General features: G+C 40.6%; 1 protein-coding gene across 1 annotated transcript; it reads left to right on the plus strand.

Moving 5' to 3' along the window:
• Positions 1-134: 134 nt before the first annotated feature.
• Positions 135-21,764, plus strand: IQCB1 (IQ motif containing B1). The gene is made up of 13 exons (XM_082483906.1): positions 135-286; positions 1,110-1,272; positions 2,966-3,095; positions 5,327-5,420; positions 8,123-8,222; positions 8,602-8,774; positions 11,391-11,503; positions 12,617-12,726; positions 16,969-17,111; positions 17,534-17,682; positions 18,147-18,275; positions 18,654-18,810; positions 21,256-21,764. The coding sequence occupies exons 1-13, from the start codon at positions 169-171 to the stop codon at positions 21,483-21,485; spliced, it is 1,809 nt and encodes a 602-aa protein (XP_082340032.1). The 5' UTR covers positions 135-168; the 3' UTR covers positions 21,486-21,764.
• Positions 21,765-22,751: the final 987 nt, after the last annotated feature.

The following is a 22,751-nucleotide window of genomic DNA, read 5'->3' on the forward strand; positions in this document are numbered from 1 at the left end:
AGAGACTTGGAGCCCGAGGCGCAGAGTGGAGCGTCAGCTTCCAGCTGATGGTGCAGTAGCTGGAGGTTTGATGGAAGTAGTGGCTTAAGGACCCTACACCAGCACCGAAACGATTAAAAAGGGAAAGAGGCTTGAATCGATGGTATTGCCAGCCTCCCTCTGTTTCCTATGGCCAACACGCCCAGCGCGGGGCTGGCAGCTGCGGATCCCCGGGTACTGGCCTTAGCTGCTCAGGTCACTGAGAGCAGAGAACAGGACATCCCCCTGCTACTTCTGAAGTTAAAGGGTAATTAATACCGTTTCTAAAATAAAAGGATGGAGGTAGTGAAGTATGGACAGTCCTTCATCCTTCTGCCTCCTTAAATACAGAAGGTTTTTCTGAATATTTCTGGCAGGGCTGGAAACTCTGTAGGGTTGATAATATGGCTTTTCCTGAGAGTGGTATTGAGTGGCATTTGGCTTGGCAACAATAAGGAGGAGGAGCTGGGGAGCAAATGGAGAGGAAGTCTTTTCTCCCTCTCAGCTGTCACCATGTTTGTAAGACTCCTGTTGATGATGGACAAGGATCTTACACTTGGTCAAATAATTTCTCCCAGTGTTTTTGGGTGGAGAGCTGGAGTGGTCGTTAGCATTCAATTTTTAAGTCTTAACATAGAATTGCAATCGTGAGCTCCTGTGTGACTCCCCCTGTCTTTCCTTTTGCCACATAGCCACTGCTCATAGAAACAGTAGAAACAAGTTAGGTCCTGTTCTAAATTGGGATGTAATTATAAGGAAGCTATATGTTTTGCAGTGGTTGTGGTTTTATCTGGCCTAGGAAATTCATACAAATGGGCTATATCCCAGGTAATGTGTGTTTTACTACTAAATGTGTAATGAGAAAACGGAAACCTAAGTTTAGCTATCTTTCCCGATTGTCATATAATCTAACAAATGGATTGTAGCTGTAGGAGTGAAAAATGCTGACAAAATATTTTATGCTGTTCTTAGCACTTTTAGAATTACCTTAATCCTGGCGCTGTGTACACGTTTTGGAAAAAGAAAAACAAAAACCTTGCACATCAAAATCTTATGTTCCTTTTTGTCTCTCTCCTGCCTTCTTCCCACAGGAATTTTAAATAGTGCTTCCTTGGGATGTGAAGAATCAAAAAAAATTAAGCAAGATATATACAATTATGATCTTACTCAGTACTGCATGCTGGTCCTCAGGCAAGACCACTCTCGACTGCATGGAGGCTGGGCTACTGCTGCCCAGCTAGCAGAGACACTAAGGTAAAAAATAAATGCTAAGAAGTTTTCTTCTTTTTTTTTTTTTTCTGGCCTTTCATCTTGCTCTTTTTATTTTCAAGTTGTAATACGTTGGCTCCCATCCAGAACAAGGCTTGTTGTTCAGGAAAGGCCAGGGTTAAAGTGCAGGGAGCAGTCAAGAGCAGAGGGGTCAGGCATAGCCTAATTGGTCCTGTTTAATTCATTGGCATTGTGTTTCATTGAGCTGGGTAAACTGTTTGGTGGGAACAGTTTTTGTGTTGGCTTTACCTTTTTTTTGGGAACAGTACTCGTCAGCTCACAGTTCTTACCCAGTAATTGCTAATTTTGAATTGCAGTTATTTAAAAAAGTTTGTGTACTTAGATTTCATCTTGCAAAAATCTTCAGCCTGATTGACTCACAGCTTGGCTTGACTTTATTTAAATATCTATTTATTATGCCTATTTTAAATATCTATTTACATTTTATCTATTTACATTTTAAACATAATACAGGACTCAGTTCATACAGACTAGATAGCTTGATGTAGTGATATTGTGAGAATAGCGTAATTAAGTTTAATTCATAGCTAGTAAATAAGACAACTTTAAACTCAAATCCCCAGTGATGCAATCTCAATCTTTGATGTCAGGAAAAATAATAAGTTTTAAATTTTTCCTGAGTTGTACTCGATTTTGGCTTAACTAGGGAGCAAAATTCTAAGGCATGAAGCAATTAGGTAACCATCTCTTATTTATGCCATATCTGCAGCATGAATTTTTAATGCCAGTAATTTCCCTAAGAGATGCAAGATTTATCACCAGAGTTGCATGATACTTAAATCATCCCCTATAAGTTGTTTCAGTTTGTAGAGAAAACTGAAATTTATTTTAGCTATAAAAATGTCCTTTTGTAAATAGATGAATCTCAGCTTCATGCCTAGAATTTGCTTTCCAAGGGCTTTTGTAAGCAAAGCTTTATGTGTGTGCATTCACAACAAGCTAACAAAGCCTCGGTAACATGTCAGAAAGCAAAATTCATAAAAAGTTAGGAAGGCTCATTTGTTGCACTAGTATCAGTGTGGAGTACAGAATTGAAAAGCTTCCCAGTTGTAAAACACCCAGTTTCTCGTAAAAAGTCCTCCAGAAATGACCAACATGTTTGCAGTGAGTAAAATAAGAAAACTGAGATCTGAAGAACTGCTTTCTAGCCCACATGTGAATTCCTCTGTTAGAGAAAAGTTGTAGGCAGACTCGCTGAAGATTTTGTAGTAAACCATATTTTTTTATATGTATTTTTGTTGCCTGATCTGCACCCCCTTCATCATCAGGCTCTTTTGTCAGGTTTTTGTCTACCTTTCTGTTTTGCCCCTTTTTTATCCCCCTTTTGACCATCAGAGCCCTTCCCAGAGCACGTGGAACAAGCCTGAACAGATCCTATGAAGCTGGAGGAGAAAGTGCCTTGGATATGTTTTAAACTGAGACATGCTACATTAAGTAGTAATATACTTGCTGTCTCCAGCCTGCCAGTTATTCCTCTTCCTTTTGAGGCAGCTAGCTTGGAGCCAGTCACAGCAGTTAACTGCTGTTCAGTGTTGAATTGTCCCATGCCAGTGAAGCATTTCTTCTCTGATGACGTGACATTCATTCTAAGCTGTTCAAACAGGCCCTCATCTATTCAGGTTGCTTTTTTTTTCTTTTTTCTTTTTTTCCATTTCAGTCATTGTTGTGTAGGACTAGAGGTGAAAGAAGATCCTGAGGAATTTTACAAAAAATTTCTTCCTTCAGCTATAGACAACCTGCTGGTTTTGGGAAGACGCTTGCAAGCACGATTTATCCGAGCAATCAAGGTATTTAAACTTCATGGTTAAAAGAGCAGAGAATCTCTGTAAACTTTCTAAGGTTACATATTGTATAAGTAGGATATTATTCTAGGGAGACTGTTATGAAAATTTATTTTCCAGAAATTGCAGTAGTTTTTCTTATGCCTCGGAGCTTTGAAACTGAAATCTGTCATTGTGGAGTCTTTGGTCCATTACATGTGCAAAGCTGGTTTGTTGGTGTAGGTTTGTTTAAAGAGTTTGGCCACTACTTTTTGCAAGTTTTAAAGGTGGGGGGAAGGAATGCAATTGTAAGTAGGGTAGAAGAATTAGAGCAGTAGGATAGAAAAAAAAATGCCTTACAAAAGGCAGCATCCCAGTCACGGTAGTGTCTTTTTCACTTTGCATATAATTAGTTTAGTCTTTGTAACGTCTCTGTTCCCACTGCTTTATTCAGCTTTACAAAAAAGGGTTAGGAAGTCTTAAGAGTTTAAATCAGATTTGTTGAAGTTTGTTTTGCCATACAATTTCTGCTGCGAAATTGGCAAAGAATTCCAAAAATACTCACTGCTTCTGAACCTGCACATTGGGAACCCCAAAGGCAGACTTTGTGAATTTGTACATTTGAAGAGTTTCTCACATTTCTCTCCCTCTTTGCAGACAACAAGGGGTTTGCCCATCTAGGTTCCCTCACGCACTTGAAGCTTTCCAAGTTCCAGAATCAGAAGAAAAACCCCAACAAACGAAACCCACGAATAATTTAAATAATCAACCTCATGGATTCTGATAGTTTCTTTTAATATCCCCAATTCCCCTTAGTATCGCATTTCTTGGCTCACTGGCTTCTTGCAGATAGTCAAAGGTTTCCTATGGAGTATTGTGCTGAGCACCACAAACACAATCAATCCTCAGAAAGTATCAGTAGGGTAATGTATTTTCTGTTAGTTCAGTACTTTAGAAGTGCATTTAGTGCTTAAGAAGGAAGCTTCCTGAATGACATCCCAGGAGACTCCAGTCTTATCCACAATATGTAATTTCCCCCACACTTTCTTATTATGTCTCAGCCTACATGCTACTTGAGTCATGCTTGTGGGCAAAGATTTCTTTTGAATGCAAATGTAGTCTACATTATAATTAGTCCTTTGGCTTTTAAACCTTGTGGTCTCAGAGGTGACTGGGCACCCAGACTTGGTGCTTGCTCAGTGGAACTTTGGAAATCCCACTCTACCAGTGGAGATTTGTAGTTTATTCTGCCCTCGTTTGCTTTTTGTACAAGCCTTTGAAGTCAAGGGAAGTACTGAAATAGCTTTCAGAAACTGACGTATTGCCAAAACACAGAACAGATAGTATTACAGCTTAACTTATTACTGTGATTTTGTATCTCTCGTTGTCAGTAAGAACCAAAGACAAAGTTAAACCATGACTGATGGGTGGGACTTACAGCAGGGATCTAGGAATAGGCTTTCCAGAGTGTCATTCGTGGAGGCTGAATTAATGTGGGAGACAGCAGGCCAAATGCTTTATAACAACATTTGTCAGCAATGTAGTACTATCAAAAGCCCCTTTGCTGTCCACACACCAAGATTTTAAATTTCCAGTGGCCTGTGGCTCGCACCTGGAATACAGACTTTAGACTGTGCGTCTGTATGTGCATTCACATGTTAAAACCTGACTTCTTCCTGGTCACTTTTTCTGGTCCAGTGTTATCACAGGCAAGCACATAACACAGTCTGTTTGGCAAACTGCTCAAACTTCCGCTTAATAGTGGTTTGGTGTTTGCTCCCAGACCTCCATCTAGGAGGTGCTTCTGAAGCCTCACCATGCTGTTTTTTAGGAACCTTTTCCATTTTTACTGTGTCCTTTTCCACTTTGGACCCTTTTTTCCTGTGCGTTAATCTTAAATAATATATTTCACACTTCGTGGATTAAATCTATGGTGTATTTGTACTGAGCTATTATTTGTCTTCTTAGCCCTCCTATTTTTTAAGGAGTAAACAAGACTTCTATCTCCGTGTTATGATATTTTCAGGAATGGATGCTTTTTTTAGTATGGTTAGATTTTTCTTGATTGATCTTTGGCTTTGAAGGGCTCGCAAATTATTTTTTTGACTGATTCCTACAGTTTCAGCAACCTCATCTGGAAATTTGATGGAGTTTTGGTCTCCAAATCCCTGAAACATACAAGCCTTCCCACTGCATCAAGCTGAAGTCCTCAGTGAAGATACATACACATGCTTTTACCTACTTCTCTTTTTGCTTAGGATGAAGAAAAACAAGATTTTTTACGCTGGTTCCAAACAGTAACTGATGCCATCTGCTGGCTGTTCGGTGGGCATATTCAAATAGCAGCGTGCGGTAAGGGAAAAGTAAAACCCTAAAACAATTGAAAATTTATTTATGGGAGCTACAGTTCTCAAGAATCACATTTAAGATAATATCTACATAGTTTTTTAAATTGGATTAGTTGTTAAATCAGTCTTTTAAAGTAGTGCACTCCACAGAAACAGCAATATTTAAAATGGGAAAGATCCACTAAAGGGAAATCCTAAAGAGTTCCCCTTCTACTCTTTCCGAGACAACCATTAGAAGTGTTTTCTTGTAGTTTCCCTTTGCAATTCTATGTCTTTAAAAAAATCATACTTTTTTCTGATAAGAAACAGTTGATCTTTTTACCTGTGTGTGATTCCCTCACGAATCCCATACTCTGAAGGCAAAGGAGAAGGTCTGGAGAGAGGAAGATTTTCCCTCAGTTGAGGAGGACCAGGTCAGAGACCACTTGGCCAAGCTGGACATTCATAAGTCCATGGGCCCTGACGGGATGCACCCGCGAGTGCTGAGAGAGCTGGCAGATGTTATTGCTAGACCACTCTCCATCGTCTTTGAAAGGTCATGGAGAACAGGAGAGGTGCCTGAGGACTGGAGGAAGGCTGACATCACTCCGATCTTCAAAAAAGGCAAGAAGGAGGACCCAGGGAACTACAGACCAGTTAGTCTCACCTCTGTCCCTGGGAAAGTAATGGAGCGATTCATTCTGGATGTCATCTCCAAACACGTTGAGGAACAGGAAGTTATTGGAAGTGGGCAACATGGATTTACCAAGGGTAAATCATGCTTGACCAATCTGATAGCTTTCTATGATGTTATAACTGGTTGGCTGGATGAGGGGAGAGTCGTACATGTCATCTACCTTGACTTTAGCAAGGTTTTTGACACTGTCTCCCATAACATCCTCATTAGGAAGCTGAGGAAGTATGGGCTAGATGAGGTGACAGTGAGGTGGATTGAGAGTTGGCTGATGGACAGAACTCAGAGGGTTGTGATCAGCGGCACAGGGTCTAGTTGGAGGCCTGTAACCAGTGGTGTCCCCCAGGGGTCAATACTTGGTCCAATTTTGTTTAATATATACATTAATGACCTGGATGAGGGGACAGAGTGTATCCTCAGCAAGTTTGCTGATAATACCAAACTGGGTGGGGTGGCTGACACCCTAGAGGGCCGTGCTGCCATTCAGCGTGACCTGGACAGGCTGGAGAGCTGGGCAGAGAAGAACCTAATGAGGTTCAACAAAAGCAAGTGCAAGGTCCTGCACCTGGGGAGGAAGAATGTAAAGCACCAGTATAGGTTAGGGGCAGACCAGCTGGGAAGTAGCTCTGAGGAGAAGGATCTGAGGGTCCTAGTGGACAGTAAATTATCCATGACCCAGCAATGTGCCCTTGTTGCCAAAAAGGCCAATGGAATCCTGGGCTGCATAGGGAAGAGTGTGGCCAGTAGGTCGAAGGAGTTCATTCTCCACCTCTACTCTGCACTGGTGAGGCCACAACTGGAATACTGTGTCCAGTTTTGGGCTCCCCAGTTCAAGAGGGACAGGGAACTGCTGGAGCGAGTCCAGCGAAGGGCAACTAAGATGATGAAGGGCTTGAAACATCTGCCTTATAAGGAAAGGCTGAGAGAGCTGGGACTCTTTAACCTGGAGAAGAGAAGGCTGAGGAGAGACCTTATTAATACTTGCAAGTATCTAAAGGGTGGGTTGAAGGAGGATGGAGCCAGACTCTTTTCAATGGATCCCAGTGACAGGACGAGGGGTAATGGGCACAAGTTAGAACACAGGAAGTTCCGTTCAAATACACGGAAACAGTTCTTTACGGTGAGGGTGACAGAGCACTGGCACAGGCTGCCCAGGGAGGCTGTGGAGTCCCCTTCTCTGGAGATTTTCAAGATGCGCCTGGATGCAGTCCTGAGTAATGCGCTCTAGGCAATCCTGCTTTAGCAGGAGAGTTGGACTAGATGATCTCTAGAGGTCCCTTCCAACTCTGATAATTCCGTGATTCTGTGAATAACATATGCAGAAACTTTATCCGAGTACATTGCCGCCCCTGAAAAGTGGATAGACTTGAAGACAGTTTTCTGAAGTTGTTGCCGTGCCAGGAAATTTTACAAGTATCTAACAAACTTCACTATACACTTCTGACCAAAATAATCTTTCGATTAAGCCAATGTTTTAAAAATCAGAATTTCATTTCATTTCTAATATAGGACAAAAAATTAAGGATCATAAGATGTGTAACTAAAAACAGACACAGCCAGAAAAATTGCTAAGTATGTAGACAGTGATACACTGCAATAAAAAAGATGGTGCTTTGATGACATCTGTGGACTTGCAATAAGTAAACCTGGTGTAACAGACTGTCAACGTTGAAGTCCTTAGCTTTTCTGGATATTCGTACCCCAGTGATAATTCCACTGTTGTAATAAGAAACTGGTACTAGTGTAACATAAAAGTTTTTAAAGCTTTTATTCTACTGCAACACCAGTGCCTGCTGGATATCCAAAGGCAGAAAAAAACAAGGCTCAACGTGTTTTTTGGATGTTGAAGTAGTTTATTTATTCCAGTAAATTTTAGTGTAAAAATTATAAAAGAGGGAGTGTGTTCCAGAAACAGTATCTGTTTTTACTTGCTATGGCTTATGTTTCATAATGAAGTTTATTTGTTTTATGGTATTTTCAAGTCTGGTTCTGATTGCGTTATTTCTTGTTTGCTTGTTTTTGGTTTTTTGCAGTACTGCAAAATGATCACTTCCTGCAGTTGTTAATAACAGATGATGTTGAAACAGCAATTATAATGATGTCTGTTTTACACAATATTTTGAGGGTCAATAGGTTAGTATTTTTCATATAAATTATTTTTCTGAAATTTAAATTTAAAACTCAGTTCGTTGCTGATTGGTAAAATAGAACTTTTTTATATACAAGAATTGTTGTAGTGATTTTTTTTTCCTTAGTCTTTGTTGTAGAAATAGAAAAAATAGCTATTTTCTTTATCTTGTTGTTAAATTGAGGAAATGGGAATCAGTTGATTGAAACAGTAGTACTGCCTGGATCAGATTGCTGGTCCAGCTAGCTGGGTACGTTGGTTTCCTGAATGCTTGACATATCTAAAAATAAGTCACTGTTAAAAAGCTCATAGTTTGTAATTAACACTTCAATTCTGTGTCCTCTCCCCCCGCCCCGTCTTTCTTTTTTTTTCTTCTTTTTAAAGTTCTGTCTTGCTTCAAGTTGATGAAGATACCCTGCACTCTGTTTTGGATGAACTTGTTTATAAGCTTTCATCTACCACCAATCCTGTCATAGGAAATGCTGCTACAAAGCTGCTGTTGTTGCTGGCAAAATTTTGCAAGCAGCTTGTGAAGTTACTCACAGCTCGCTACAAAGGTTTGTAAGCATGTATGGGACCAATCACTCAGCCTCCTCTTACATTCACTGTAAAAATACAAAGATGGAAGTTTCCCATCTTGGTTCAATAACTACCCAACACAGATGGAATCTGCAGTGCTGTGTTGTTTTGGGTTTTTTTCCTTCTCTTCTGTTCATTTTCATTGTAGTTTAAGGTGCTGCAAATCTTTCTGTTTCCTAGATCTATTTTCTTCCATGTATTGAGGACTCTGCATGTGGCAACTTGTCTCTTAAAGCCGTTGTTTGTCACTTCCAACCTGATGGGTTTTACTTCTTTCTATGTGATGCTCTGCATCTTTTTTGCTGTGCAGCTCGGATATTGAGAGATCTGGTAGCACAGTGCTTGTACTGCCATGTCAGACAACTGCCAGTGTGCTAAGGCTTGCTAGTCCAGAAGCATGAAAGTTTTACTTACTGCTTATCTGCTAGGTGCTATTCTGTTACTGAGGAGCTGAGTGTCTTTTGCTATCCAAGTGGTTGGAATGAACTCTTTCCAAAAATTCCTGAAATGATTTTATTGTTTTGTCTTGATGCCTTTAGATGAGAACACTGAATATGCATATAATTGGCTCTATGTTATTCATTATTTAATTTATTATGTTATTCATTATTTAATGAGGTGTCCCATTTAATGTTTCTGACTCTAGCCTGGCAGGGAGCTCCAGGAAACCCCTTTGTCCTCTGCCATGCCTATGGAGACTAAGAGGTTTTGATGTTTTCCAGATCTTTTATATTCTGGATGTTATTGATGGTCAAAACTGCTTGTGAGCAGCCTCATTCCTTTGAGGACAAGGACAGTGAGAACTGGGTATGCTAGACAATTCCCTTTTTTTACACTTGTGCTGACTACTTATTAGGCAGTACCAGCTAGGTGAATTTCTGGACCAGGTAGGCAGCTTTGCCACCCTTTTGCCTACAAAACTGAGAGAGGAGGGCTTCCTTTTGGTATGAAATTAAGTATAATGTGCCTAAGGCTGGTATCACATTGCAGATTCTTGTGAAGCTGCTCTGGTGGTCTGATTATCCCAGCTGTAGAATGCTGGCTTGTCTAAAGAGGTGCAAGTCTCCATCAAAGGGTTATACTTATTTTGCTCTAGAATGACAATGTGCCATGGTCATTTAGAGACTCTACCTCTCTCTTCTGTCCATGTTTCCTGTTTCCACTAAAAAAAAAACAATCACTTTTTTTCCTCTGTGTTTTTTTTTAAAGTTTGCATCCTTATGTTAGTTTTCACTCAGGCTTTGGAATCCTTTAGATAGTTTGAGGAACAACATCAACAAAGAAAGCATTACAGTATTTCCACCATCTGGCCATTTCGTTGAAGTAACTTGGCTTCACAGTGGCTCAGAGCTGTTGCCAGTATGAGGTACTTCAATGTAAGCTTTCTGTCAGTAAAGGCAGCCTGCCGGCGGTGAGGACATCACCTGAACCTCACATCTCCAAGATTAGCACAGTCTTTACACTAGGTTTCCAGGAGGGCCTGGTCTTTTTCCCTGCATGGATTGACACCTCTGAGAGGCACACATGAGGTACTCCCTGTCAGCAGCTGAAAGGTGCATGTGGCTGTGTGGTCTGTACAGAAACTGGCAAATGGTTGCGTCGGACCCACAGGACTTCTGTGAGGGAACTGCCCGGTGTAGCCAGGCTACGTGCTTTTGCAGAGCTCAGACAGCATTAGGGCACAGACTGACTCCATTTGGAGTCTCACCTGTCTCTCTCCTGAAGCGTTTAACTGTCATCGTCTTTCCAAAATGGTGCATGTGCAATAGAAAAGAGGTGGCATTTCTGTTTACATGAATGACTTTGTGCTCCATATCCAGACCCCGTAAGTATATATGCGTGTTGGAGTTGCCCAGTGTATGAATATGCTTATGGACAATGATTTGAAAGTGGAAAGTTACTTGAATCTGCAGTTCTTCAGGAGGCTATCCAAATGTGTTTACTTCCTGCTCTTCTTCCTTTTCCCTCTAACTCCCTGCAGAACTCTCAAGCTCTGGGATTTGTCTGATAAAAAGCTTTAGCTTTGTGTTACTGTCTACTTGTGCCCTGTGTGCAGCACAGTGAGTGTGTATGTGATGTGGGGGGGGCACAAGTGTACTTTTTAGTTCCTGCGAACCTAAAAAGCTATTTTGTCTCAGGGATTGGATGCACATATACTCACAGTTAGACTATGCTACACGGATAAGACATCAAAGAATTCCAGTTATAAATAAATATTATGAAAAATATGAAATCAGTGCTAATAAAACTAGCACTTGCATGGTGCTTTACATCCTTTTAGTACCTTACAATTACTTACTGATAGGACACCGAAAGTACATTGATAACTGCCAGTTATGTAGACACAATAGATAGCAACTTGAACATATGAAATTATAGTCACTGTATAATACTTCTCTGTGATGGTTGGAGCACCAGATATTCATTGATAGTACCCTGCACTGAAACTCAAAGGTGACTGATGGTGTTCCATCTCCAGTGTTGCTTTGCACATAGAATCAGATTTGATTTTTTGACTTGAAAATTTTTAGTTTTAAATCCTGAAAAGAAAAATTCATCTTAGCGGTATCACATCCTTCTTCTCTCTCTCTTAGGATTAAAAGGGCTTTTAAGTAAAGAGTGGACTGGCAAAGGATTTGACAGGGATCTCTGTCAACTTTTGGACCTGCTGGACTTGGAACAATCCAGTGGAAAAGGAGAAATGCAGGTGCTGAAGTTTAATGAGACTTTTGTATGTGAAATCCTAGTTACGTGTGGTTTATGTATTTTTAGAATGAATTTACTCTGTCACTTCGAAGCTTTTCAAAGCCTGTGTTATTTTTTCACTATATTAATGTTTTTTTAAATTTCCTATTTATTAATTTTTTTTTTCCTCCATCATTTTTGGTGACATCAAGAAATTGCCCAGTAATTAAGGTATGGGACTGTGATTGGAGAGACTGACTTTCTGTTGCAGATTCACCATAAATTTCTATACAACCATAGGGGGAGAAAAAATTAATTTAGTTTTGCTAACTATAAACAAAAATAACTGCATCTGCTTTTCTCATGTCAGTGTTACAAATTTAGATCTCTGAAGTCTAGGCAGCTTTCACATAGAGTTAAGTCATATAGAGAAAATGTTAAGTAAGAACACCTTCTGGTCTGTGACCCCAATAAAAAAGACGATGTATATTTTATGAACTTCTTACCAAAATTTTACATGCAGGTTTGTCAAAGAGAATACTTTAGAGGAAATCCGTTATGCTTATAGAGACTTGCTTTCATGTTCAACAGAGTAGGGTGTTTAGTGGTGTTTTTTTTTTTTTATAAAAGTCCATTTAAGACTAGAATAGATTTTTTTGTGTGTGTGTTTATTGCATTTCAGTGTCTTCTGATCATACTGCAATTGTAATATTTTTTTCTGCTGCTAATTGTCCAAACTTGTCTTTCTGTTCTCTCTAGTGTAGGTATTTCGATTGAATCATGACTGGAAATATCTAGTGCTTCAGCTGTTTTAAATACAAATTTCTAACATTGATTAATGCAGCTAATATATATTTTATATTTCTGCTGTAGATTCATTTGTTTACCACAGAGAGCATTGATCCAGATGATCAGATTAGCTGCCTTTGGAGCAAGTACAGGTGTCACCATAATAATCGTCTTATAGGACCTTAAATTCCCCAAGCTGTTACAATGCATTTGAAAACATGCATCAAATGCATTTGATGCATTTGGGTTTTTGGCCAAATGTTGAGATTGTTCCAAATATGCAGGCACTAATAAAGTGGTTTTATATGCAGAGAAAATATTCTACTAACTGCTTTATTAATTTCAGAGGCAGCATCAAGCAGCTTGTGTAATCCAGGCTATGTGGAGGGGATTTCAGACAAGGAAAAGGCTGAAAAAACTACCCCAAGCAGTCACCACTTTACAGAGAAGCTTCAGGTAAACAGTATGGCTTTGTAAAAAGCACTTAAGAGAAGAATCTAGTAAGAAGGTTTGGTTTGGTTTTTCTCAGGTCACAGTCATTGGAGCTGCTGTCCAGGTAGTCAGTGCCCAGCCTGTCCTGGTTCATGAGCTTATTTTGTACCAGGTGTAGAACTTCCCATTTGAACTTCATGTGGTTCCTGTTGACCCATTTTCTGTGTTTGTGGAGGTTCCTCTGAGTGTCAGCCCTGCCCTGCATGGGAGACTGTGATGACAGCCTTGTTAAAGTCAAGGAAAATGACATCCACTGCTCTCCCCTTGTCCACAGAGCCAGCCATCTCATCACAGAAGGCAATCAGGCTGGTCAAATATGATTTGCCTGTGATAAATCTATGCTGGCTGTTCCCATTCACTTCCTGTCCTTCCTGGAAATAGCTTCTCTGAGGATTTGTTCCCATGTCCCAGGCCATAAGTTTGGGCTGACCAAGAGTTCCTTCATCTTGAAGATGCTTTTTTCCAGTCAGCTGTTATTTCAGTAACATAAAGGTAATGTAATGCAAATATGAGCTGTTTCACTACAGATTCTTTTAGCAGAAACATCCAAACAATGTGCTTTTCCAGCAGTACCAAACTGCCACTTCTGGTGCCAAAAGCTCCAACTGTCCCTTTCCGAGCTGCCAAGCTTCTCCATGAAAAAAAACTTACTTCTGTGATGCTTTTTAAATGTTTCCTGTGTAAAAAAATTATGGTGTATGGAAGACTAAAAGTGTGGTACACTGTAGCATGGGATTGCACTAAATAGCAGTAGAGGGTGATGTACTGGTGGTAGAACAGTTAACTGGTTCACAGTTAACTTGACAGAAAATTCCATCGTAAATTGAATATGGAGCTGTCCTGGAGTTTCCAATCAGCTATGCCAGAGTGCTGCAGAAACTGAGGCCCATAGTGCTTGCTCAGTATAGTGCTTGCAAAACCTGGTTCTTCATTAATAGTTGAAATCTTTGACTCTCAGAACTGGAGTCACTTCAGTGACGTAGAAATAGTATCCTCTGACTTGGAGAATGAAGCTACGTAAATAATGCTTGTCTTGAAGTAGGATTTCAGCAGTAATACTAGCACATGTTAGGCTACCTCTTTTGAGAAATTTAGTGGGAATTTAATATTGGATAAGGGTTCTAAATCAAGTTCAGACTCTACAGCAGGTTTCTTCAACCTTTGTTTGCACGTTGAGCATTTCCATGTCAAAACTAGATCTTAGAAATCAAATAGTCAAATCACATTGCGTTATGGTCAAGGTGTTAGAAAGCAGACAGTTATGATTTGTCATCTAGACTGGCATTAAGAAAATATTGGACTGTCTAAGGTGTAACCTTTACATTCTGGAAGATTTGTGGGGGCACACAGTGTGTCCATTGAGGGCCACTAGCCCCTCCAGCTTTTGTGCTGAAACACCAAGAATGACATCCTTGTCACTCGTTATTACTCCACCATATACTCTGAGCCAATATTCCTGCCCTCATCAGGCACCTTGCAAACCTGCAAGCCAAAATCATAGCCCAGAAAACTTGGATGATGGGCTAAGACATAGTGTGGTAAAGCAGAAGGGAAAGTGTGATGAGGCTGTCGGCAATCAACAAGCTACGTGACTTTCTTGTGTCATATTTTCAGTAATGTAAGCATTAGTACGTGCCTCTTAAGTAGTTCTTGAGTCATTTAAATGGACTTTTGAATGTGCTTGTTTAATATCGAGAGGAATGGAAACGTATTAATGTCATTACAGTTGTGTGTTCGTGGCTCAGTCAGTCCCAATGTCCTGAGAAAATAGAGTACTGCTCCAGTGTTGGTTTTTTTCTGTCTAGGTCAAAGTTGCAGTTAGTGTTACACTGAAATATCATGTTTGGAATACTTTAGAAAAGCTTTTCAGAGGATTTTTTAATTTTTAACAGTCAGGGTTTGTTTATATTCACAGATTTATTTTAGAACAAGTGTGGTTAAATGCTGAGGTTGAAACTCCAAACTTGGCTCACCTGCAGCTGCAGGGGAAGGTCTTAAACTCTGCAAGTTATAAACTTCTGAAACTCTGGTTTCAGAAATGCCTCCTCAGTGAATATTAAAGCCTGTGATTTCTCCTTGAAGTTAGTTCACTGTTACATAGCTAACTGTAGAACTGTTAAAATGGCAATAATTTGTATTAGTCATGCATCAAAAATCAAACCATTTTATGTATATAAAGAGATGATCAGAGGGAGGCTGATCTGTGCCATGAACTGCTGAAGGAAGGTTGGCTCTCACTCTGTATGTGCTTTGCTTCTGTTCAGAGGCATTTTCCTGTCACAGTGTGGTCTTGTGCAAACAAATATGTCTTATCATAGGAGGAACAGAAACTGAAGAAGAGCATGTATTTTGCAGACTACATGGGAAAGAATCCGTATCAAAAAGAAACATTTAAATACCTGACAGACACTATTGGTAGTTTCACAGATGCACATCTGAGAAGTTCATGAAACATTCTTGTAGTTTTCCACCTAGTGGAGCTGATAAAAACTTATAGGGAAATTTATTAATACTTTTATCAAGAAATTGTCATCAAAACTCGTGTTTGATCCTGTGACATCATTCCACTTGTAATATGTGCCTGCTTGGATTAAAAATGCAAGGATTTACAGCTCTAATTTGCAGAAATATGTGGGCTGAAAACCTCTGGTTTCCGTGAGACTATTCTGATGTAATCACATATATCATGATCTGTCTCTGTAGGGAGATGTGTGGGCACGCTTCAGGCTTGCGTTACTGTCATAAAAGGATTATGGTCTCTCAGATTGTGGTGGAGGCTGTTTATCAGTTAGGGCCAGATCTTTAAATCCAGAGCATCTTTTATACAATAGCTTCCATCCCAACTTTCCCCACCCAGTTACTGAGACAGCGGAGAAAGTATGGTTGGTGGAAAAAAGACAACTCGATTTATACTAGTGATGGGAAACACACAAATAACTTGATAGTACTGCAAGTGTAAAGATATGTGATGTGCAGCAATACCAAGATTACTGGACATTAGTTCCAGTCTACAGTCTTTTTTTCCATTTTCTGACAGTCCTTATGCCTGTGCTCTGTCCATTTGTTCTCTTTCCTAGTGCTTTAGCTGCTCCTTTCATTGTCCTTGGAAGAGTGCTAGAGAAGAGCTCAGGGCTGTGGGTCCAGTGAGGGTATGCGAGTCCTGAGTGGGCAAGTGATTTTGCTGCAATAGGAGAAGAGGAGTAGTCACGTCATTACCTCATTGTGGGGATACTTGTAAAGTCTCAAGCATTAAGCTGCTAATGAGGTCAGGTCCATTGGGACAAGAAGGGGTAGTGAAGGGAGGGGGAGTCCTCCTAGCTCACAGGTCCTTGTGCTTCACTGAGACCATGTCGAAGTGATCTCAGTAATTATTAGTATCAATACATCAGTATATTTAGTATTGATATATTAGTCTCTATATTAATATGTTAGTATATATATAATTGATATACAGGCTATTATTAGCTTAAACCTTCCAGGGCCAGTTAACAGAGTTTTCAGTTCTCATCTGTGAAACATCTGCTGGGGCTTTTCCAATGCCAAACACAGCAGGGCAACATCCTAACATCAAATTACAACAACTAGTGCAGAGCTGGAAGAGTTTGCAAGGAAATTCTTTCTTAGTGTTCTGTTAATAAAGTTGATGGAGAAAATGTATCAGTCTATTTCCTGGAGAAAAAAAATCCCTCCAAATTTAAGAAGTGAGCCTTAACAGCCAGCATTCTGATCTACTCTTGCAGTCAGTGCAAAAATAATAGTATGTATTATGGAAAGCATGTGCCATGCATGCTGATGGATGCACTGGAAAAGGTGCATACTGGAGCAGATGACTAATGTTGCTTTACCTCTTCCCCAGATGATGGAATCAAAATTGTTGTTCTAGTTCATGTTGGCTATGAATGTCTCTCATGGAGCATTGTTCTCTTCAGAGTCCTTAGAACTTTATCCTAAGTAAAAATATATCCTTTGGTTTGATACCAGATAGAGTGACTGGCTCAGAATTTTTCGTGGCTATAGTGTGGTAATGTGTTAGCTTGCAGGTGATTTCTCATTGCTCAGTGTGGTCCTGCAGCCAACAGCTGGGATGGCAGATTATTTTGTGGATTTCCTTCCTTGATGCTGGACCATTTAACAGAAAGAGAACAAGAAATGCTTTTAAGAAATGTACAAGTTAAAGCTAATTGTTAATGTATTTGTGTATTGCAGAGCTAAACGGGAACAGGAGCTACAGCATTTAAAAAAACAGAAGGAAGATGAGGCTCTAAAACTGCAACTGCAACTTCAGAGGCAGAGGGCCATGAGACTCTTCCACGAACGACAGCTGGCCTTACTGGAAATAATCCATGCCAGTATGATTTATATTAAACTATATCAGAAGATTAAACTGTCTGGGTCTCTTTAAGAACAGTTTCCCCAAATATATTTCCTAACCTTGCATGTCTGTTTGCACTGTAGTCTTACTGTCTCTTCTGACCCAATTATCTGACAGAGAACATGCTAATTCTACAAGGGCTCAGTAACTACTCATCAAGATCTGCTGCCTTCAAAATGGCGCAGGAGAAAGGGAAACCCAGTTTTCTTGTGTTACAAAGCTCCATTGCAGCTATAAGTCTCTGAGACATGGCCCACAGCTAGCGCACCTTGGATGAAGAGGGGTTTTTAACTTATAGCACCCAAGCTTTTTTGGTACTATCTAGTTTGATTGAAAAAAGTAAATTATTAAGAGATCCCAACCCACAGTGTTATAGCTGGATTTTTGTTACATCTGCAGGTCAGGTAAATAAGTACATGGAGGAAATGGAGGGGAAATCAGCATTAACTATCCAGAGATTCTGGCGAGGCTATAGAGCAAGAAAAAATTTTCATCAACAGAGGCAATCACTTAAGGAGTACAAAGCAGCTGTCGTCATTCAGAGAGCAGTAAGTATATATACCTTGTTCTGACATTAGGTAGGACTGAGTGGATTATTGCAGTGCCTCAGAAAGCTCTGTTTATTCGCTTACTGTCGGTGTAGCTGTAATTCATTAAAAAATAATTCAGAGTATGATAGTCTAGAGCCACAAGTTGTTTAGATAGGTAAAACCTTGCATAGGTTACAAAATCTTCCGCAGTCTTGCAACTAAAATATAAGACCTTCCACTTTGAAACCTGAGGTTAGAACTTCACCACAGTACAGATGAGTCAGTAATTTATTATGAGTGTTCTTACTTACGATTTAGTATTCATGCTGACCATCATTGTATGTCTTTTCAGCATCATAGCTAAATTTATGCTTAAACAGATGCAGACTGAAATATTTTTCTTTCACTGATTGATTACAAACAAAGCGAGAAGACAAACTTCCTGTCTGTGATTGTCATATTCTTGTATGTTCTTTACAAAGGCTTGTAAATTCTTGGAAAAACGAAGAAGGAGGAGACCTCTCTCTCCTTGGAAAGATCCCAAGGGACTGACTGATGAACAGAGACTAGCTTTGCAGCAGAAGGTGGATGACTACATCAAATTGCATCCGGTCTGTTTCTTAGTCATTTCATAATCCACATTAATGATGCAACATAAAATACTGTAGGGATGAAATATATTCAGCTCCATAAATTCTGATCAAGATAATTCATGAGGTATGCATATATTAACCCTGCTTGTTTGACAGCAAGGCACTAGGATATTGGGGATTAAAACCATTAATCTAATAAAAAGGGTCAAAGCAAATTGTAATTGGAAAATTTATATACTTGATGATGGATAGCTTTGGAGAGAGCTGCAGAGGAAGCAAAATTATTAAGTTAACAATTAAGAACAGCATTTGCATTCCTTGTTTAGACATTATTCTGTCCCCAAAAGATTTTAAATAACCAGCTCCTCATGGTAACAAACTGTTATTTTCCTCCAGGCTTCCCAAATGTCAGAAGAAATGAGTAAAGAATTACATATGCAGGCCCAGGAAAAGCTGGCACAGTTCCTGTTGAGGAGCAGACTGGATCAGAGAGCAGTGCAGCGGAGAGAGACGTTACTGGCTCAGGTCAACACCGATGTGGAGCTGCTAATGAGTATGTGACTGCTCTGGTCATAGTTTTGATTACCATTTGAATTAAACTAATTTAGAGAGAAAATTAGAGGGAACAGTGGTAAAGCCTCATTTCAAAACTGAAATATCTTTCTTCCTTTGCCATCTGCTTATCTTGAGATTCAGGCTTCGTTAGAGATTATCCATGTGTTGCTATAGGTTACATATACACACCTGCTTTTAAAGGAGCATCTTCTGCTAAAAATCTCTCTGATACATTCACAAGAAGAGCAATGGCCCTGTTAAAAAGCATTAAAATTTCTAAGAAGGGGATCTCACACAACCTATTCCTCTACATTTGTTTTGCTTTGTTCTACTACCTTGTGTTCTAAGTAAGCTGTTGCTTGAAGCACTCTTAGCTCTTCCAGATAAAGAGGGAAATCTTTAAGCTATGAATTCTAAGTCATGTTTTCATTTTCTCTGTTCTGGCTTTATTTGAAATGGAATTCACTATTGTGCCATCTTAGTTCCAGACAAGTAGCCTGGAGTAAAAGAGGGAGAATAGCAAACTGCAGCCACCAGAGAGCACCCAAGCTGGACAAAATTCAGCAAGTTACTGAATTCCATTATTTAGTCTGTCACGTGCTGTGTGACTGCAGCTTATCACTCGCCAAACAGGCAAATCAGCAACACATGCTTACACTGTGCTGGGTCCCCCAGGCAGGAAATACGCAGCGCTGCTGCGCCAGAGTGGTGGAAGCACAATGCTGATGTCACTCTGTGCCAGAAGCACTCATCCAGCAGTAGCGACCAGAAGCTCCTCTTTCTCTTAGGTCAGAGTTTCATAGAATCATAGAATGGTTAGAGTTGGAAGGGACCTTGAAGATCATCTAGTTCCAACTCCTCTGCCATGGGCAGGGACACCTTCCACTAGACCAAGTTGCGCAAAGCCCCATCCAGCCTGGCCTTGAACACGTCCAAGGATGGGGCATCCACAGCTTCCTTGGGCAGCCTGTTCCAGTGTCTCACCACCCTCACAGTAAAGAATTTCTTCCTAATATCTAATTTAAATCTACCCTCTTTCAGTTTAAAACCGTTACTCCTCATCCTATCACTACACTCATTGATAAAGAGTCCCTCTCCAGCTTTCCTGTAGGCCCCCTTTAGGTACTAGAAGGCTGCTGTAAGGTCTCCCCAGAGCCTTCTCTTCTCTAGGCTGAACAACCCCAACTCTCACAGCCTGTCTTCATAGGAGAGGTGCTCCAGCCCTCAGATCATCTTCATGGCCTCCCCTGGACTCACTCCAACAGGTCCAGGTTCTTATGTTGGGGGCCCCAGAGCTGGACACAGTATTCCAAGTGGGGCCTCACGAGAGTGGAGTAGAGGGGCAGAATCACCTCCCTTGACCTGCTGGCCACACTTCTTTTGATGCAGCCCAGTTGGCTTTCTGGGCTGTGAGTGCACATTGCTGGGTCATGTTGAGCTTCTCATCCACCAATACCCCCAATCCTTCTCCTCAGGGCTGCTCTCAATCCGTTTTCTGCCCAGCCTGTATTTGTACTTGGGATTGCCCTGACTCAGGTGCAGGGCCTTGCACTTGGCCTTGTTGAACTTCATGAGATTTGCACAGGCTCACCTCTCCAGCCTATCCAGGTCCCTCTGGATGGCATCCCTTCCTTCCAGCATGTTGACTGCACCACACAGCTTGGTGTCATTGGCAAACTTGCTGAGGCTGCACTCAATCCCACTGTCCATGTCACCAGCAAAGATGTTAAACAGCACTGGTCCCAGTACTGACCTCTGAGAAACACCAGTCATTGCTGGTTTCCACTTGGACATCAAGCCATTGACCGCAACTCTTTGAGTGCGGCCATCTAGCCAATTCCTTATCCACTCAGTGGTCCATCTGTCTAATCCATGTCTCTCCAATTTAGAGACAAGTATGTTGTGTGGGACAGTGTCAAATGCCTTGTATAAGTCCATGTAGATGACGTCAGTTCTCTTCCCTTGTCCACCAATGGTGTAACACTGTCATAGAAGGCCACCAAATTTGTCAGGCACGATTTGCCCTTAGTGAAGCCATTGAAGCCATTGGCTGTCACTGATCACCTCCTTATTTTGCATGTGCCTTAGCATAGCTTCCAGGAGGATTTGCACCATAATCTGGCCAGGCACAGAGATGAGACAAGAAACAGAGAGGTTTCATAAGAAGTCATTTTGGTGGATGCCACCACTGCACCTGAACGAAGTAGTCCTGCTTTCCCCCCTTCTCCTTCCCCCATTATGTATTTATTTTTTCAGATTACCTGTAATTTGGATTGCTTCTCCAATCAGGTTTATCATGCAGCCATAAAATTGTAATGCCAGCATGGGGAAAGGAGTTACGTAAGGCAGTGGGAAGTGGGAGGGTAGTGCTCCTTTTTTTTTGTTTGAAATACTCATAAAAATGCAAACAAAATACAGAAATCTCTTGTCCTTGTTCTTACAGATGCTCCAGGGTTAGCAGAGACCACAGAAAAAGATCCTGATGTCTTTATGAGTCGATCAATCCCTGTAGCTACCAAGGCAAGACAATCCCACAACACTATGCTGAAATATGCTCGCTGGCCATGGTGGAAGAAGCTTGGAGATGAGTTTGTGGAGGATGATGTTATTCCTGATGATGCCCTAAATGCGGAACTGGGAACTCTGTTTATTGGTGGAAGGAAATCCTTTTAGGTTAACAGGCAGAAGAATTTCTTGCTTGACCAGACTCATATCTTGCACTATACATTCACTTGTGTGTGTTTTTAAGGAAGGAAAACACTTGAATTGTAAGACAAAGCACTGAAAAAGACCAAAGCCTTATTTTAGTGTAATTTACTTACTTTATAATCTCTTCCTGTACATCAGCAGTTAGATCCTATTGATTGAGCTGTTGCAAATAGGATTTAAATACTGTAGTTGTAAATGAGGGTATTTTGTAATTTGTATCACTTTAAAAGTAAGTTCATAACCTTTGGCTTTTCAGTTCTTATTCACATTTGGATGCGTAAAGAATCACGCCATTGTAAAAGCTGGGACTTTTATAGCAAAACATTTTATCAGATGATGTGCTTTGAGATAAAGATGGGTTCAGAACAAACCAAGACACCAATAAGAAGTCATGCAAGCACTAGGCAGGCTGGGTGCTTATAGCAGGGTAGAACAGCTAACTCCAGTTAGCACAGGCAAAGCTTGGCCTGAGGAACTCCACCAGCCTCTTGACAGCAGCAAGGGACAAAGCAAGGGGAGGAAAAAATGCCAATATTCTTGGATTATATGTGTTTTCCTTTAAAAACATGCAGTTCTTTCCACAGCCGATGCAGTGCATTGTTACATGGGTGCAGACCAAACTGTTATAAGGGATTGTAGCCTCCGTGTGACCATCGGGACCATCATCTCTGTCTTCTCAAACCATGCAGATGCTGTTTAATCTGGAAAGGTCTCCAGCACAGAGCCTCTGCAGTCACTGTGACCCGGTACCTAGTAAAAACCTACAGGCAAGGGCTGAAGGCTGCTGCTTTCCGATGTGCCCAGAAAGCAAGGAGAACTCAAGGCTGCAGCTAGTGCCATAAATACCTGCGCTATTTTTTAGGTGAGAGGCCAAGAGAGTCTTAAAAATTAGATCTTACCTCACTGCAGAGGAGGAAAAAGCGCAGTGATTTCTGCCAGTTGTATGCGGGCAGCAGTACTGGTTCAGCATATTTGTTTTCCATTCTCTTTAGAAGGTTTTGAGTTTTAATTTTAGTGGAGATGGATGGAAAACAAATAAATAGAAATAGTGGGCAGAAACCCAAGCCTGTTCAGATGCAGCTGATACATTGAAATTAATAACTGGACAGCTGCCAAGAGGAAGAGCTGTGCTCTAGGTTAATTTTTTTAACAGCTGTGATTTAGATTTGGCTCTCAGTTCCTTTCTTGGAGAGTTAACTGGTGGAACAATCCATTAAGTATTTGCCAGGA

The sequence above is a fragment of the Vanellus vanellus genome (genome assembly GCF_965231255.1).
Source record: "Vanellus vanellus genome assembly, chromosome: 5".
NCBI classification, from domain to species: domain Eukaryota; kingdom Metazoa; phylum Chordata; class Aves; order Charadriiformes; family Charadriidae; genus Vanellus; species Vanellus vanellus.

Excerpts from the sequence above, each read along its gene's own strand:
- IQCB1 (XM_082483906.1), top strand. The coding sequence starts at position 169 with ATGGCCAACACGCCCAGCGCGGGGCTGGCAGCTGCGGATCCCCGGGTA. Across the intron at positions 287-1,109 it reads GCTACTTCTGAAGTTAAAGG|GAATTTTAAATAGTGCTTCC; the intron begins GTAATTAATACC and ends TTCTTCCCACAG. Across the intron at positions 17,112-17,533 it reads ACTGGAAATAATCCATGCCA|GTCAGGTAAATAAGTACATG; the intron begins GTATGATTTATA and ends TTACATCTGCAG.